This window comes from Mercurialis annua, linkage group LG5 (assembly GCF_937616625.2).
Source record: "Mercurialis annua linkage group LG5, ddMerAnnu1.2, whole genome shotgun sequence".
In the NCBI taxonomy this organism is placed as follows: domain Eukaryota; kingdom Viridiplantae; phylum Streptophyta; class Magnoliopsida; order Malpighiales; family Euphorbiaceae; genus Mercurialis; species Mercurialis annua.
Window position 1 is genome coordinate 55,268,427 of NC_065574.1, and position 19,664 is coordinate 55,288,090.

General features: G+C 32.3%; 3 protein-coding genes across 4 annotated transcripts; 1 reads left to right on the forward strand and 2 right to left on the reverse strand.

Moving 5' to 3' along the window:
* Positions 1-305: 305 nt before the first annotated feature.
* On the reverse strand, positions 306-2,814 carry LOC126681072 (transcription factor MYC2). The gene has a single exon (XM_050376449.2). The coding sequence runs from the start codon at positions 2,701-2,703 to the stop codon at positions 712-714; it is 1,992 nt and encodes a 663-aa protein (XP_050232406.1). The 5' UTR covers positions 2,704-2,814; the 3' UTR covers positions 306-711.
* A 10,784-nt stretch (positions 2,815-13,598) lies between these two features.
* LOC126682085 (uncharacterized) lies at positions 13,599-15,020 on the forward strand. Its single transcript, XM_050377635.1, has one exon. The coding sequence runs from the start codon at positions 13,599-13,601 to the stop codon at positions 15,018-15,020; it is 1,422 nt and encodes a 473-aa protein (XP_050233592.1).
* A 1,146-nt stretch (positions 15,021-16,166) lies between these two features.
* LOC126679854 (uncharacterized) lies at positions 16,167-18,795 on the reverse strand. Of its 2 annotated transcripts, XR_007640999.2 has the most exons (3): positions 18,642-18,795; positions 16,495-17,336; positions 16,167-16,342 (listed from the first exon to the last, which is right to left on the reverse strand). XR_007640999.2 is itself a non-coding variant. In XM_050374862.2 (2 exons), the coding sequence occupies exon 2, from the start codon at positions 17,297-17,299 to the stop codon at positions 16,790-16,792; it is 510 nt and encodes a 169-aa protein (XP_050230819.1). In that variant the 5' UTR covers positions 17,300-17,336; positions 18,642-18,795; the 3' UTR covers positions 16,376-16,789. The 2 variants fall into 2 exon arrangements, 1 of the variants encoding a protein (XP_050230819.1); XM_050374862.2 differs by lacking the exon at positions 16,167-16,342 and having other exon boundaries at positions 16,376-17,336.
* Between the last annotated feature and the right edge of the window lie 869 nt (positions 18,796-19,664).

The window sequence follows — 19,664 nt, forward strand, 5'->3', positions numbered from 1 at the left end:
CATTTGGCCATTTTTAAAACATACAGCTAGAAAATCCCGTAAACTAATCTTCTAAACTATACGCAAAATATTCTATATTTTCCAAAACAACAATTGAGACGATTAGAACGATAAATATTAAGATTAGAACTTGAGACGAAAAAATTTAAGAAAGAGGAGGTGATTTTCGCCATCGGGGCGGTTCTTTCTTCACTAGGGACTAGGGTTTGGGATTGGAGAAGAGAGAGAAGATAGCTGTAACAAAATTGAATTTTCCATATTTATTCAAGACTGATTATTACTCGCTTCATCAAAACAAAAATCCGAAAAATTAAAATTATTATCTAACATTGATAGAATTGGATGTTCCAGCTTCCACATACATATCCAATTATTCTCCTAATCTGAAAATTATCAAAAATATCATACTGGAGATTTAAAGACTATGGCCTCTGCTCTACATTACTGATAAAACATATTGCATACAATGCACAAATGCATTTGAACTATATACAACAAAAGCTAAACATAAAAATTAACACAAAAATAGCTATCTTCACTTCGATCTGACCGGAGCTACGCGGATCTGTTTAGCACATTAGTTCAGCTCCTCCCCTAATTTCATCTCGACTCCAATTACACTACAAACAATATATTACAGAGCTTACGCAGCCGCTGGGGAGCCTTAAAATGTCCCAGAACCAGAAACACCATATTTAACATAGGGTTGTATTAGGCCTCGGCAATTTTGGTTGATAAAGCGACGCGGAGCTGGTCCTGCGTGTAAAATCGACTACCCATTTTAACGGTAGCTTGCTGTATCATCAGATCATTTACCACCGACACGCTAGCGTGGTGGACATCAAGGTCCAAGTCTTTGAGAGCTGCCATTAGTCTAGCTGCTGGGTGATTCTTTTTGCTACATTGAATTCGTATCATTGCATCCCATCCGATTATCTTCACATCAATATCCAAATCTACCAGTTTGCTTCCGAGATTATTCGATATGGTGAGTTCTTGATCCGGTGAAGGCGGCCCAGGCCGTGAATCTTTACTTGAAAACTCTTTTTTCAACGCTTCCATTTCCTTCTCAAGATCCTCCTTATCGGATTCCGTAGTTTGCAGCTTTGATTTAAGCTCTTTGATATACGATATGGCATCACCGAGAAGTGAAGCTTTATCCATCTTCGACACATTAGGAACCACCGCTCGTAAAGCGTAGAATCGCTGGTTCAGTTTCTCCCTTCTCTGCCTCTCTGCTTCGACATGATTCAACGGCTCTTCTCTTCCATTAGCCGGTTTTCTCCCGCGTTTCCTCGGCTTCTTTTCAGGCTCAACAACCCTACTGCTCTCTGTTTCTCTAACAACCGAGGCTTCGAGATCAGAGTGGTCTGAATCCGCTGTACCGCCACTTGATCTCACCGCACCAGAAGCCGGTAAGATGACACCGGACGTAAACGAAAGCATCCCTTCTTCATTGTTGCTACCCCTCGACGTAGGCGATCTCTTCTTCGTATTCTTGTCTTCCGATGCATATTGCGAATGATTCGAAAGTAAATTTCCATTTGCACTACAAGAACTCCTCTTACTATCCCCAAAATTCAGAATCTCCCCGGATTCCGGTTTCAAAATGCTCGAATTATTCGCATTTTTACCGTTAGTTACAGCATCAAATCCATTATAATCCCCGAAATTCAACTCCCGAGTAAACAAACTCTGCTGCTGTTGATTCTGCAAATTAATCGCAGTAGGATTATTATTCACACTGCTCGAATTCGGGTTCAAAGACTGACCCGTTTTCAAGCTCTGCTGATTATTATTATCGTTACCGTTAACCGACGACGGAACTACACTATTACCGTCCTTAACTTCAATTCCGCTTTGCAACGGATCACTGATCCAAAGCGAAGACGGATCGTTCTCCCCTTGATCCGGATTCATACCCATCGGACCCGAACCCGAACCCACTTCAAGACTGTTAAAATTAAACAAATATCTAACCTTATTCATCAGATCCAAACTCTGAAAAATCATCTCCGTCGAACCAAGCTCGACAACACCATTAGCAGACGGAATACAAACCAAAGTCTGCAGCCCAAAAACCTGACCTTGTCTAGCCCGTTCACAAGGCGAACCAGCCAACCGGTCCGACCCAGCAACCCAAACAGGACTCCCGTTGAAAAAAGCTTGACCCGGTAACCCACCGCCGTTGACAAAAGACTGAGTCATCGAAACAAGAAAAAACCACTCAGTATCGGTAACCTCCTCGTCAACTTGCTCGTCGGTGATCGTAGTGGACCCGGAAATCAACGAGTTAAGCTCCCGTAAAACTTTTTTCCGGTGCTGCTGCTCGGAAATCGAACCGGAGTTTTTCGATTTAGCTTTAGTTTTATCTTCTTCCCCTTTATAATACCCATCGCCCCAACCCAAAACCGAAGCACCCGAATAGTCATAACTCGACTGCCAGAAGATAGCGTAAGTCCAGCTCTCTCGGGCGCCTTCAATTAAGGCCTGGAGCCGCTGCTGGAGCGTTTCTTGGTTGAAATGAGGCGTCAAAGGGGTGGAAGGAGGAGGAGCGGCAGTGGCCGGAGCTGAGGTGGAAGCGGTGGAAGACTGCTGGGGCTGCCAGAAGGAGGAGAGATCGGAGTTCATGAACGCTTCCATGACGGAGGCGTTGTCGTCGGTCCAGAGATTCATCGTCGACGAGACTCTGTAATCTGTCATTCCATAAAAGGAATTAATTTTAGAGAGAGAAAGTGAAATGAAATCTAGAGAGAGAGTGGAGAGGGAGGAGATAAGAGAAGTGTATGGAGATGATTGGGTAGTGAGAGAATTTGGGGTGAATTTGTATTTGTATTTGGAGTGAATTTGAGGTGAATTTGTGTTAAGCTGAGAAAAGAAAAAGAAAAAGGAAAAAGAAAATACGGAGTTTCTAGGAAAAGGTCGCCGATTTAATCGGGAGCGGCTAAGATTGAAAAAGGCGGCGTATCTGAGGAGAAGCTAGTGGTTTAGGGTTTTAACTGTCTGGGACTGTAAATGGTGACACGTGCGCTCATTACACGTGACCACAAAAATGATTGTGTATTTAATGGAATTATCCAATAACTCTCATGTTATATTGTTTCACATGGATTAGAAAAATATTATACTTAGTTTTATGTTTTTTGTATTTTATCTATATTAATGATGCTATTTTATATTGTGTTTAGAATGATAGTTAGTAACTTAGTAGTATTAATTTTAAAAATAAAAATAAAATAAATAAAAATTCAATGAAAATCAGCGTGGAAAAGAAGATATGCATTTTTTTATATAGGATATTTAAATATGTGGTATGTTTTTTTTTAAACGGGATGAAAAAAGTAATTTGTTTCTTCCGATCTAGACGTTTTTGATAAAAATAAAATATAATAGTGATAATTACTTTCACCCTTTTCAGGTATATGATATAGTATGCTAGTTAAATTCTAACATTTTAAAAAGTATACTAAGACATTTTAGAATTTTATAATATTATACTAAAATGTTATCCTGTTTCATTAGTCAATCTTTAGTAAAAAAATTAATATAATGTGTGCTCCTTGAAGTTTGATATGTTAGACTAATAGACCCTTTTATTTTGCAATGTTACACACTTTACCGCTATACACACACACAACACGCAGTGACGGACACACCCTTGAACCAAGGGGGACATTGAACCCCCCTGGAATTTGAGTTTTTCTTTACTACTACATATTAGTAATACTTTACATAGATCATTTCACAAACTATGAAACCCATTATACCATTAAAATTTACTATATGCCAAATATATTAAAGCCACAATTCAAAATAAGAAACCAATGTTTTACATATTCATATGCTATTTTCATATATTAAATTATATATTTCCATACTGTGTTAAAATATTATTAAGAACAATAATATACTAAATAAATAAATATAAGTAATTTTAATAATTTTTTTTTTAATTTTTACTAGTTTTAATATAAAATTTTATTAACTTTAAAGTTTATTTTGATTGAACTGTTACTTTAGTCCAACTTTTCAAACATTATTTCTGACAGTATTTTATGAATCAAATTGACCGGTCCAATTTGAGATAATACTAGATATACTGTATTAAACAACTATTTATAAGAATCAAGTAAGATTTACCAATTTAACTGGTTCAACAAATTAAGATAATTTTCGTTTAATTTTTTTAGATAATTAGAGTACAGTCTATCATATTTAAATAAAAAATATAAAACCATTAAAATGATTAAATTAAAAATATTACAAGAACTATTAAATGATTGTTTGGTTGCTTACATAATAAAAGATGTATAAAGTTGTTATGCGGCAATTTTAGAAAATAAAAGATTATTACATTTATATCGCTTTTCTTTTTAAAAAAATCATTTTGTTAATTTGGACCCCCCTGAAAAAAAATTCTGTATCCGTCACTGACAACGCGTATATATATATATATATATATATATATATATATATATATATATATATATATATATATATATATATATATATATATATATATATATATATATATATATATATATATATATATATATATATATATATATATATATATATATATATATATATATATATATATATATATATATATATATATATATATATATATATATATATATATATATATATATATATATATATATATATATATATTTAAAATTTGATAAGATAAAACAAACATATAAATAATAGGAAAAAAGAAAGTTTTCTTATAATTAATATGTCATACTATAATTTACTTTTAATGGAGAATAAATATAAATAATAATAATAAGCATGCATCAATGATGTTAATATATTTATAAAATGGATAAAATGAAATAACTTTAGAAAAGTTATTGTTCACACGAAATTATTTCCAAATTCAAACTTTTAAATTTGTAGTTGGATATTGTTTAGATTAGATGCCGTAACCAGTCTGATTCAAAAAAAAAAACACAGGGCTTTCAAAAACAATAAAATTAAACTAATAACTACGAGGTTTGATTTTGATATTAAGAAATTCGAATAAGATTAATATCGAACTACTCCTAAATTCTGAAACAATTCAGAAATTACGGGATAAAAAGCACGAGATTTATTTTTTTTATAAATGTGTTGAACTATTTGTAAGAAAATCCTTACTGTTGGAAACTTGTCATTTTCAAACTTTTTTTTTACTTTGACAATTAATTATGAGTAATCTAATTTTGTTTATGAGTATATAGGAACTCATAAAAACAATCAGAAATCAATTCAGAGCTTTCTAGCAAAAATCGAGTTTTTTAGTTGTAAGCTGTCCAGTAACATATCTCGCTCGTGATGAAAAGATCATCTCGGGGGAGATATATATCATAGGGGGAGACAGAATTATCACGGGGAGATATTCGAGCTGACAAAATCCTAGTCGCCTGTTGGAACGAATCACGGGCGCGGCGAATACATCTCGGGCGTGATAAATAAGACCGTTAAAGATCCAACGGATATATTTCTGAAGACCCAATGAAGTGATGACACGTGGCACTAGCCGTTGAAGGATTTTGGCCTATTCAAATATATCGCCCGTGATATTTCCATCTCGGGGGAGATATTTTTGCTGAGAGCAAAATTTGTTTTCTGTGTTAGTGTTTTGTTTGGGGATATAATATAAACTCATTTGCAATTTTTCAAGATTAATGATTTCCAAACCTTAAAACAACAAACACACAACTTTAAATTACATTTGTTTTGTTATAGTTTTGGAGTAAGCTTGTAAACTTCTAAATCATTGTGGGTTTTGATTAGCCTTAGAAAATCAAGTTGTGAGTTAGAGTTTAGATTTAAGAAAACTCAACCCTTATAAGTTAGAGATTAGCTTTGGAAAATCTCATAGTTGGTGTTTAGTTAAAAATCACTAAGTTTGGAGTTAGCTTAGAAAACTCTTTGTGAATTCCTTTTAGTGGATTCTAAATCGCAATCTTTAATTGAGTAGTGGAGTAGGATCGTTTTGTGATCTGAACCACTCTCTCTTGTGTCAATTCTCTATCCCTTAAACTCTTTTTAATGTCTATGTTCCGCATTCAAAGAGTTTAATCTTTCGATTCACATTCAAAAACCACGGTTTGCAATACCCCATAGGGTCTTTCACTTATTAACGTCCCAATTGGACTTAAAGTTCTATTCTTAACAGGGACAACACTTCTGATGAGGATAAACCTCTTATTAAAGAAAATTACTAAAGATAAAAATAATCTAATTACTACAATGGCTTCTACTTGGTACCCTGATAAACTTACCTAATATCTTCTGAATTGGACGATCTGTTTTTATCAGTTTTAGGCTGATCTAAACAATACCTCCAACAAGTCAGATATGAAAGTTTTGGGCTTATTCCTTTCGGTCTTTACTATTTGGACTGCTCCTTATTTTTCAAGCTCACTTTCCATGTTGTTATTACTCCTTGAACTGCCTCTTTTTTAGTTTATTAGGAAAAAAAATTCTTTCTTTATCTCATTATCTTATTATTTCTCAAATTTCTGTAATCCTCAATCCTCTGTCTGCATTCTTCAATTTCCCTCAACAACAATAAAAAATATGCACATATCCTTCTTACTCACCTTTTTTTGTCATACCTTTCCTAACAGGCGATTTCGTTCCTTTGCTACAAATTCAATGGCTTCCATAAACACAGATCTCGCCGCTAAAGTTGATTCTAATTTTCAAGAATGCCGCTCCTCTATGCCCTTGAGAGAACTTAAGGTAATTACTATATAGGGGAAGATCAGTTCTATGTTAGTCCTAATTTGACCTCGCCCAACAAATTATGCGAGACAACATCTCCATTCCACAACCAAACTCCACAATGATTCACTCAGCCTCACCATTCATCCATTTAGATAGATGCAACCTTTAAAATTTGGGCGATATCGCACTCAGGGTTTCAAGAACGGGTAGTAAGAGTTTAGCCTTACTTCGGCGGCATGGAAATTTATTAGGATTTATGCACTAATCGCCCTGTGTTAGTCGAGCAGACCTACTGCCAATCATTACATCATGTGCTAATCTTTATTTTGGTCAGGCGCCATCAATTGTTTCAGCTTCGAATTCGGGCTAATGACTATCACATTGCTCTTGCCCTTATGCTGAACATTCCGATCAATGGAAAAAGATTAACGCCGAATATAGATTCAGCCATCCCTAACTTTATCGTAAAGAAATCTCAACGCATGAATTACGGACCATTTATAAAGTTATTTATGGGCAAAGAGGACAATATCCTGATTATCGTAAGCATGTAAGATTCCTCGCCTTTTTTTATAGCCAAGTACGTCTTGTGCATAGCTTCTTTTGAGTCACGCAAGATTGCTTTCTACTAGTTTCTATATTGGTCGAGGACAGACATTGTAACCTGAGTGAATTCATGCTAGCTAATATCTATCACTCCTTGAATAATATGGCTCCTCTTGGTCCACAGAGAACTTTTAAGTGTCCAACTGGTCCGTTATAGGTAGTTCAACCCTCGTTGTCCCTTCATTTCTCGGAACTCTTCATATAGGACCTTAAAGAAAGACCGATTGCTATGGGTATACGCTTAACTCAATTTCTGATTTTTATTTTTAATCCAAAAAAATATACCAAAATTTATTTTGGTGATAGATTTGAAAATAAATAAAAGATCATGATTTTATATAATACTTTTAAAAGTCGTGTTTAAAGTGAAATTAACTGTCAAAGTCGTGATTTTTTCTAGAATTAACAAAAAAACAACAATAAATCTCTTATAAAGAAATGATAAATAAATATTTTATAGAGAAAGATAACCAACATAACAAAATATCTTAAAAAATAAAATTAATATAATTTTTAAGCGATTTTACATTTAATTTTAAAAGATTTTGATCTATGTTTAATTTTTAATTCACATATAAATTGAAGTTGATACGTGCTTCGTCGATGAACCATAACCAATTAGAATAAAAAAATAAAAAAATTAAATTTTTAATTTTATTTTATAAAATAATATATTAAAATAGTTATCATTAATGGTAAAACTTCATTTTTGACGGTAGTCCAAACAAATATAAACATACTTTAAGCATTTCAAATTTTGTATTTGAGAGAGTTTTTTTTATGTTTGTTGTTTATGTTTGCTAACAATATTGTAACCTGTTTATAGTTTTGAGCGAATATAATTTTTTATGTTGATTCCAAAAAACAGCCTTCATTATATTAATTTTCGTTGGCTAAAGAAATATGTGCTCAATTATATCACACTATGAAACCTCTATGAGAGAAAAGGCGGAGACTTAAGTTTCACCGAAAATGCTTTATAATCTATTGTTTTATATATCCAACCTTTTTAACCCATTTTACGTGCTAAGATTTCACGTGTCCAATTCCCACCAAAAGATATATATTTCAAAAAAACAAAATTTAATCAATTCATTCTTTAATTTTTTTTTTCCAAGATAGATTAATAGATGAGATTAAAGTACAAAATGAAAGTTATACACAACCAACAATATAAACTTTCAACACTCTAATCTACCAACAAAATACATATGGAGCTATAAAAAAAACAAGTAAAAGATTAATCGAAAAGGAGTAAATCAATTCATTCTTTAATTAACACGTTAGACATTAAAAGAAAAGGATTAAAAGAATTGGATTATACAATCATTACTCAAGTTTCACATGCTACCTGAGTTTTATGTCATTATCAGGGGCAATATAAAATTAAAGAGCAAAATACAAATTTTGTAATTAATAATCATTCAACTAGTTCATACTCAGTTCACGTTAATCAAGCTCAATAATAAACAATTAAATGATGTTAACGTAGATAGTCTTTATTCACTTCTCTGTAATTCATTCACTGCATCACGAGATAATCTCCTTACGGCGGCATTCTCTTTTATGTATTTTTTTTTTCAAGATTCATCTTTAACTACTGTTTTTCCTTTTTTTTTTTTATCTAAGGTAAATTATAACTATTGTTCTAGTAATACTGTAATTTGTCCAATCGCAATAATAGACAATAATTTACTTTTAGACTTATATTTGTGAAAGATCTACCAATAATTAAAATGAGTCTTTTAATTTTTCTTGAAAAATATATAATATATTAAAAGTATTCACGAGTTTATAAATTAAAAATTATAAATATAGATCTTAGTATTTCATATAAAAAATTTACTCAACTTCATTTAGAATTTTTGTTTATTTTAGTTGATTATATTAACTTATAGAAATAATTTTAATATTTTAAATTAAGTATAGAGATAGTTATTTTTCTCTCTGAAAACTAGATCAAAATTATTATTATTTCGTGCATCTCTAAAATCTTTTCAATAGACAATTTTGACTCACCTAGTGATTGTATTTACACAAAGAATTAGTATTTTAATGGATGATGTGCATGATGCATGCTTATATATTTTATATCAAATTTGATTTCGAGACACGAAATTGGAGGTCTAATTATCTAAGAATAATTAAAAATAAATTATTTTTAGAAAAACATATTTAATTTTTAATGATTATTTGTTAAAAGTATTAAAGAGTTTGTAAATTATGAATCTAAATTATAAATTTTAATATTCTATATACATATTTTTTTACTCATGTTCAGTTTGATGTTTAATTTTTTTTAGTAGATAATATTAACTTATAGTGATAATTTATTTTGAAAGATAACATTATTATCATTGATCAAATGAAATTAAAGGAATTACAAAAACAAGGAGATTATTCTTTTTTACAAAGCCAAAAATCGTCAGGAGTAATTCTTTGGAATGCCTTAATCGAAAAATAATCGGCAGCCGTCGCCAAAAATCGCCTGACGATATAATCGGCCAAAGCATATAATAAGGTTTCGCGTCACGAAAAAATATTAATCGTGGCCCTTGATTGGGTCGTCCCTATTTGTCAGCATTGTATGATTAGAAATATGGCCCCATTACATATTGCGAGAAAAATAATTTATATTGGTTGCAATAAAACAAATAAAATAGCAAGCACGTTTTGCTCGTCCAATTTATTAATCATTATTTTGAGCTAGGCATGTTTATTTTCCACTTTCCCATGTGAAATAAACCACTTTGTGCTCCTATTTTTTTGTCTTCTCAACAAGTGTTCAACTTATGTTGTCCAATCAATTTTTTAATTGAAACATTAGTTAATTTTTTTAAACATAATTTGTAATTATAATATAAATTTTAAATTTTTATAATATCGGATATAAGCTGTAAATTTCAAGCGGTTTATCGGCATAGTCGTACCAACGGACTTCGTCCTTTATTGTGCGGTAAGATGGCTTGTTAGCGGGATTTTGGCTTAATTTTTCTTTTTCAATTGTTATATTTGGCTTGTATTTTTAATTTTATTGTTAGATTAGAGTATTTGGAAAATTATATATTTACTTGATGTTACATGGCTTATATGTTTGTACTTAAATCTTGTTTTTTTAATGAATTAATCTTTGTTAAAAAAGATCACCGACAAAATTTTCGAGATAGCTTTAAACCGGACACCGAAAATGCCATGTACATTTCCATGTTAAAATACGCTAATTTACACACCAAAATTACGTCGTTTGAAACTCAAATAAAACCGCATTTAATTTATAAAAAAAAACCGCATTTATTTAATCATACAGCTCTTTCCTCTACTTTTTCTTCCCTCCATTTCTCACTGCTGCTTGCAGCAGCTACCTTTTACTGTTGGAAAATACTGAAAAAATGACAATCATTATTTGTCATTTTGAGTAAATCCAATTTGTGAAAGTGCAAGTTGATGTTGACTTTGTGTTCTCTACCGTGAGTGGATAAATTTCGTTTATTTACACCTGAAAACGGCTAAGAATGAATAACAATTAATGATCAAAATATCATTTTTTACGATTAGAATTTGAATGTGGTTTCTAAAATTCGCAAACTTCCGATAAAAATGTTGCTTTGATCTCATATGGATTGTAATTGACTTTTTATTTCAAGTGATTTAAGAATTTTTAAGCGCATAAGTATTCGAATATTATACTTTTCGGAATACTATAGTATAAAAGAAGTTCGATTCTATGAACCGTAACCTTTTAGATATAAAAAAAGTATTTAGATGTATATACTTTTTGTGTATATATCTCTTGATTTGTAACCTTTTAGATATACATTATTATACAAAAACTAGAGTTTTTAGTCTGCTTACTTTGTCCATGGTCTCGCAACAAAATATGATCCAATATTTAATTTAAATGGCTGAAACAACCATATAAGATTATAACCTTGATGGAGATCGTTAATTATCATCTTCAGGGCTCGGATCACCCTAAAATGATGCTTGTAATAACACCCTTAACCGGAAACAATTTCCGTACTAGGAGCGGATCTATGAAGATTGTTCTTGGAGTTAAGTTTAAACTTGGGTTTGTTGATGGCAGACTCCTTAGAAAATGTGTTTTCACACCTGCTACTTGTATTTCACAGGACATGCGAGCTAAGGAGGTTATGGCCATAGAAAAACCTCTAGGAAGTTTATATTCTGGATATTGTTAGTTTGCATGTCTTGAACGGTAATGCTCAATTATTTTAGTAATTAAAAAGGTGTTATTTTACAGACTTATCTTTGACATTACATAAACTTGGACGTCGTCCGGTCAATGTTTAATTGAGACATATTGATGCTCAAACCGCAAGTGAACGATATCGATATAACTGTTAGTTTACAAGAAATTGATTACTATCATATTACCAAGAATCCAGTATTTTATGAACGTAATAAACATATGGAAATTGATTATTATTTTGGTACATCAGAAGTATCAAGAGAGAATAGTCCATCTTGTTCCAGTTAGTTCCAGCAATCAACTAGGCTCCAACTCTTTTCAGAACCTTAATCTCCAAGTGAACTTACAAGACTTGCAGCTTGAGGGGGCTATCGGCATAAGTATTCGTGCTGGCATATAACATTGACATGTCACTCTTGGACTGGTACAATTGATGGATCATGTGGATTGTGTTTTAGTTAATTAAGCAACTATAAGAGAGTGCCCATGTGTATGTAGTTAGTTAAAAAACTGTGACTATATAAATCTATTACCGACATGCGATAACTCAAATAGTATAAGCGTTGGACAATAAACTGCTTAGGTCGTGGGTTTAATTCCTCCCAAAAATTCATTCATTAGTTTTCATTTTATTTGATATTATCAAAGAATTTGATTTAAAAGAGTTTTTTTTTGTACTTTTAAATTTGTATATGTAGTTTTTTTTAGACAGAATTATAAAAAAAGTCATCGTTTTATGCCAATTACTACAACAATATTTTATGGAACAAAATGCATTGTTTTAAAAATCGAATCAGTGGCTGAACCTGCAAAGTCACCAGTTCCCGGTTCACTGATTCAGTGACAAAATAATTCCAACTACCAAACACCGGTTTCATACCAATTATCAAATTACAAAAATTAATTAATTTTACTAAAATTAAATCAAATAAAACAAAATTAACTAATTTAAACATTCATTAACCTAAAATAACCTAGCATTAAGTTATAATAAACTAATTTTAAATAACCTAAACTAATTATAATCTAATTTTAATAATCTAGCCTAAAATAATTAACCCAGCGTAATTCTAACCTAATAATTAACCTAAAAAACTTTGTTATTAAATTAACAATTAAACTAATAGAAATAAATTGATAATTGACTTAATTCAACTTACTTGCAATTAACCTAACTAAATTTAGAAGAAAAAAACACTCACCGTTTAAGGGCGGCAGTGGCAGTAACGAAGGCAGGCGGCAAAAAAATTCACCCGGAACGCGTTAAATTCACCGGGGGTCATTCCTAATTCGACTTGAACTTTGTTTACAACATAAAAGGTGGATTTTTTTACTTTTAAAAGATTGAAAACATCAAAGATCAAATTTCAAATTAAATTAGAAGTATCTTGTCACATATTCAACACTTAATTTTCATCCTAATAATAGAAAAATAGGTTTATAATAATTTTATTGCAACAATTAAGGAACTTTCTAATTTGTTTTTGCATCCCTCATCTCTGATTTGTATTTCACGTATTATTAAAATATAATCATGGGATAATTTGACCTAATATTAAAGAATTTTAATATTAGTGGTTAAAAAAGGTGAAAATTAGTAAGTTCGGGGGAGCGTTGATTTTTTTTTTTAATAAAATTTATAGTTCTAAAACAAACAGAAAATAGTGACACGTGACTTCTATTGGTTCATCCATTTGTACACCCATAATACACATATTTTAAATATTTTCCGCTCCTTTCTCTCTCGCCCGACAACATTTTCTCTACCATGGTACCACTTTTCTTAACATTCAATTGCCTGTTCTTACATGTCAATTTTCTTCCATTAATACTGATAGCAACATAGAGCCGTAGAGGTGGCAGATGGGTGTTCTTGGGCGGGTTTGGGTGGGTTTCTTTGGGTTTGGGCATTTTTGGGTTGGGTAATTTTGGGTCACAATATTTTTGGGCAGTTTTGGGTTGGGTAATTTTGGGTTGAGTTGGTTCATGAAATAAATAAGAGCTGTTCATGCCAGTAAACCACCTCAACAGCTTCTGAAGAAGCAAATTTAAGACCTTAATGGCAACTTTCGTTCCTCAATCTGCTGTGATCACATCATTTGATAGCAGCTTCAAAGGACGCTTTGCACATTACGTCACAAAACCGGAGCGAGATCGAGGTCTTGTAAGCATCTTGGCGACGGATGTTTTTGATCCGACTGTCAAGGTTGAATTCGAGAGATCGACAGTCGACCGAAGGTTTTTCCACCTCCGACTTGTGTTTAGCAACAGATACTGGGCACGCGGTCCGGTTTCAGGGTGGATTTTGGCTGGCTCCGACGAAAGAGATGAAGATACATCCCGGCCAACATGTACACTGTTTGAGCCTGTTTATGATGCACAGACAGGATCCTATACACTAATTTTCGTTCACAGCGGAAAGCGTGTACGAGCAACTACAACGAACAGCCGACTCCAAATAGACGACGCAGATACAGGAGGTACCGTAAATTCTTTTTATCGTTTCAGTTTGATCGAGTGGGATTCATTGATAAAACTTCCCAAGTATGTAGTATTCCAAGGACATAATGACAAGTTCCTCAGAGAATGGCATCATCAAAGATTCTGGTTCCTTTCATTCTCAGCCGACGAAAGCAATGCACCGGGAACGGCTTTTGAGGTGGTTGAGAATGGAGATGGACATGTCCGCATAAGGACATTAGATGTTTCCGGTCGGAATTGGACACAGTTTGATGATTTTATAAGGATATCCTCACAAGATACCCCCAACACTTTGTTTTGGCCGGTCAGACTTGCAGGTAATGTAATTGCTCTTCGTAGCGCAAACAACAACAGATTTATTCGACCTCTGGAACAGCCCACCTCGTTAATGAATGGTTGCCTGACTGCTGATGCTTTCGGAATTGTTCAACAATCTAGAATGGTAGTGAAAGAACTTGTACTCGGGAGACGGATCTTCGACGTTGTATATTACATGGATAATGCTCGGATATACGGTCGCAGAGCTGTCATAGCAGGCAGTGGCCGTTCCACTAACAACACACCGGAAGAAGCTATTCAAACCATTTCTGTTTCGTATACTGAAACTAGGTCTTACTCTTTTACAAACAGCAACTCGCTATCGACTGGTGTCTCTACCTCCATCACTGCAGGTTTTGGAAGAATAGTGTCGCTCGAGGTAGGTGTCGAAATATCGTCGGAGCAAACTGTCGCGGTGGAGGTGGGTGAAGAAGTGTCGACATCCGTGACCTCAGAGGCTTCATATACAGCACCTGTGCCGCCGTTCAGCACAATAATAGTTAATTATGTGGCAACAGAAGCAAAGTGCGACATTCCGTTCTCGTACACCCAGCGAGATCAGATGTCTACTAACGGTACTTTTCGTTCTAGTCGTAATGAAGATGGTGTGTATAAGGGTGTCAACTACTTCAGCTTCTACTTCGACCAACCTGTCGTTAGAAGTCTAATAAATAATGAATAAGAGGTTAAATATTTGGCGGTTATATTCAGTTGCCAAATTATAATAGATGCACCATTGATAACCGTTGTGTAAAAAGTCTATATAGTTCAGTAACCGAAAAAATATTTAATCTAAATAAGCAAGCCTTGTATTGTTGTTTCTTTCTTATTGCAGGTGTTTAATAAGCAGCAATGATCTTCTGTACTTATTATTAGTGTTAAGTGTTGTATTTATCACCAGTCTTGTTTTAATTCATCACTTGCAATTATTCTTATATTCCTTTTTATCACTATAATTTGAAAATCGAATTGTTATTAGAATATATTTGTGGGATTCATTATTTTAATATTTTCATTTTTAATAAATACTCAATTAACAAAATAATCTCTAAAAGATTATTCATTTGTTATATGGAGTTGAATTATAAAAAATTATAAAACGGTTACCGGACTATAGTTTTTTATAAAACTGCCAAATTAAAAATAGTTATAAAACAGTTACCAAATAAAGTTTTTTACAAAACAGTTACAGAATTATAAGGAGTTGCAAAAAGATTACCGAACTATAATTTTTCTACAAAATGATTAGTGGCTTGCTATCTAGACTTTACCTCGTCAACATCTATAATTTGGTACTAAATTTTTCTACAGTTATCAAATATATGGCGGTGATGTGTGATACTGCCACATCAGCGTCACGTAGGCGCCACATAAGCAAAATTATATATTTACACATTATTGAAATAAAATCATGCGTTTCAGAAAAAGTTAGATAAAATTAAAAACTTTTTGACTTTTATAAAATTTGCATGAAAGGTTTGGCATTATTTTTATTAGCGAGGACACAGCATGCACAAGAGCTATATCAGAATAATTACTATCACCGACTAAGATAAAATTTCTCTTATTTTTATACGTTTTAAAAAATCATAATTTTTCCCTTATATTGTAAAAGCGTCCATCCTCAGATTTTTGTACTATTCATTTTTTTTTTCATTTAGTCTTTCAGCCTTCATCCCTCTACAATCAAATTTTGTAAGTAAACAAAAGATGAACTTTAAAAAGGACCAAGTAACAAATTTACATAGTACGGTGATAAATACATAAGTATAAAAACTAACTAAAGAAACAAAATAGACCAAGGACGAACTAAACAAAAAGTGAAAAGTAGAAAAACGGACGAGTTATGCCTATTTGAACTACATAAGGGATTTCAGTTACATAGAATTAAATATAAAAAAACAATAAATTTTGCAGAAAATAACAATAATTATAATCTAACCTTAGCAAGTGATAATATTTAGTGAGGATCATGAATTCAAACAAAACAACTCTATCCTTTACCTGTAGACAAACAAAACACAAACATGTTTGGAATTAACTCCAAAATGAACAATAAAGCTTAGCATTCAGTATTCAAAGTGTCTGTAGTCACATTGTACAGTAAATCAAACTTATATACACAACAGTTTTATACTTCATTCATGATTACTGACCTGACATTTACAAATACAACATGTTTCAGAACTCGGGTTTCAGATTATCTTCCAATAAAGCTGCGGATAATCAAATGTTACCTCACCGGCTATAGAGCATGATGCACCAGTTGCGCACCCTCCCCTCTACGTATGCGGGAGCAGCAGCTGCAAATAGAAACTATGCGCATTCCTAGCAAAATCTTTTCGAATACCACATCAGCATAATAAAGAACTGCCCAATCGGCATACAAGTTTCATCATTTTTTCATCGCTTCAATGTCTTCCACGATAATTATCCACACCAATTAACAATTTAGTTTTTTGCTTTTCTTCTTGCTTCAGCCTTCCAATTTCTTCTACCTAGCTTGACATTTGATTTACTGCTTGGGATGACAAATGAATTCTCTGGATGATCTATCCTCTCTAATTGTGATTCCGCAGCCGCTAGAGGGACCAGACAATGAGACTCGTTTCCACTATTTAAAGTCAAAGCCGAAATAATACTAGCATTAGGCGGAACCACTTCTAGAGTTTTACCAGCATGAGCATTTCTTGCATCTCTTTTCCAATTTCGTTTGCAATGAACTGTGTTTCTGTCTTTGCTAAGACTCCCATTCTTTTCCAGCTGTTCTTGTGGTCTAATTGATCGGTTTAGAACAGAATCCCCCTTTGTATTTGCTTCCGAGCGTTTGCGGGCCCTGTATCTACGCTGCCGTTCTCGGTTCTTTAGACGAGAATTCAGAATATCATGACGGCTTCTACAGAGCTGTTTTTGTTCTAGAGACTTCAAAACAATATTCTCTTGCGTGCCAATTGCATCCATATTTCGCCGGTTGTCCTATTCGTATGCTAATTGTCGACTGCATTGATAAGATTAAATGTTTCATTACAAAAACTGTACTGCAAATTAGTTTGCTTATCCGTTTCTTTTATTATTATTATTATTTCTTTATGCAAGTGCTTTTGATTCCATGAACTCAACATCTCAAAATCTAAAAGCTCATGAGATAAAAGATGATTTTCAATATTTGTACACATAGAATCCTTCAAGAGGTCTAACAAAATCATTTGAAATTCTGTAGATTGTAATGTCGAACCTGATAGTTAATGATCGGCATCCTAGTGAAAACAACTATTTTTACTAGAAGTTGATAGTTACCACATAAATGCCTTTACGCCAAACATATATCAAAACAAATAGACTTTATAGATTTGGGCAACTAAGGACCTTAAAACAAAATACATTACTTTGTTAACAATAGGTTCGCAAAGGAAAAAAAAAGGTATAAGATTATGTCTAGGAGCACATTTGGCAAAAAAAATACTTAAAACCCACAACTATGAATTGCAAAATTCCAAAGAAATGGCCGTCTTCGTTAACTTTTGTTTCCTAACGGATTGTTTGGAAGAAGGGATGAAAAAAATTAGTTGAAGATTAAGCTTTTTTTTCTCAAACCCTCCTCAACACTTCAAAACACATGCTCCGCAATAAAACTTTCTACCCAAACGGAGATTGAAAATTTCTAAGCCCTTACTGAACTTCCGAACAATTTTGATTGCCACATAGTACTTAACTAGATTTTGAACAATTCAGAATCTTTTAAATCCTGAATATAATTATGTAGAGTTGGTACTTAAACTTTGAAAACTGCAATCATACACAAGAATACATTAGTAACTAAAACACATTAATTAATCATTTCCAGCAACAAAACCTAAACAACCAAAACAAGAAAAACTCATAATAATATTGTAAAGAATTATTTTTGGTGACGAGGACTCACTCCCCGAGCCGAAGCCCAGGATCGCTGTCAAACTACAGGATGTGGACCGCCCGAAAGCCCACATACCTAGCATTTCCAGGCTATAATGGCCAGCAGCTCAGTCCCAACCACTTCATTTGGAAAGGGGTGGCCGGAGTTTGCACCCGCGACCATGGCGCCCAGATGGCTGAAGTTTACACTACTAAACCAAACCCGTGGGCGCAAGAAAACAAAAACTAGACATGATTTTCATCTACTGATTCTACTTGCATAAGCTAAATAACAAGCAACCCTAAAAATGTATGCTTTAAAAAGAGTAAAGTAAACTACTTTGACTAACAAATTTAATCACCGATCTAAAGCAGAACTGATGAAAATGAAGAAAAGAATTAAAATCGATACCTCATAAGATCAGACACTTTAACATGTGCAAGCAGTAGAAGCTGAGACAGAGAGAGATAATGTAATAGAAATTGAGTCGCATGTAAGAACTGAGAAAGCAGTTGTCCGATTAGAGAGGATGTAGTGTAGGTCGGGTTAAAAACGTTAGTGGTGCCTCACTTTTTCTCATGTATTAAATTGATGTTCAAAGTTTATTTTATTAGCTTTCGGTAACTTAAATTCTATCTACCCCTAGATGATATTGGTGCATATGCCAATTTCAAAAAATATGATTAGCCGAATCAAAACCGTAAAACTGAACCGAAAAATATAGTTAACCAGTCCAAGAATTAATTAAGTTTAGATTTTGATTTTTAATTTTGTAATTAATGGTTTAAGTTTTGGAGTTTTAAAAACCTCAATTAATCGATTAACCGGTATATATATATATATATATATATATATATATATATATATATATATATATATATATATATATATATATATATATATATATATATATATATATATATATATATATATATTCATACGTTTTTTTATGAATACAAACATAAATTTTTAATAATTCAAATAAAATATATTTTATAATCTACATATATAAAAATTCTAAATAAGAAAATATATTTAAAAATATTTTATTTAAGAATATATTTTTATTTTAGGAGAATATATACACACACAATATTTTGAAAGAATTTTATTTTTCTTAATAAAATATTTAAATAAAATAGAAATTAAAATTTAATTATTAGACTATATTTAAAATTTTAAATTATAGGTTAATTTTTAAAATATTAATTAGTTAAATTAATATCTAAAATATTTTTAATTGAATTGCTTGCAATTCACTGAATTATATTGATTATAATTTTGATTAATAATTTTGATTAGTTTTAATATTAAAAGTAATTTATATGTATCTTGATGAATCACAAAATGGATTCAAGCTCCGGATACCTACATACACACTAGTAAACAGAGGTCAGAACGAATTTTGGTGGGATCAAACGGACGGTCATACCC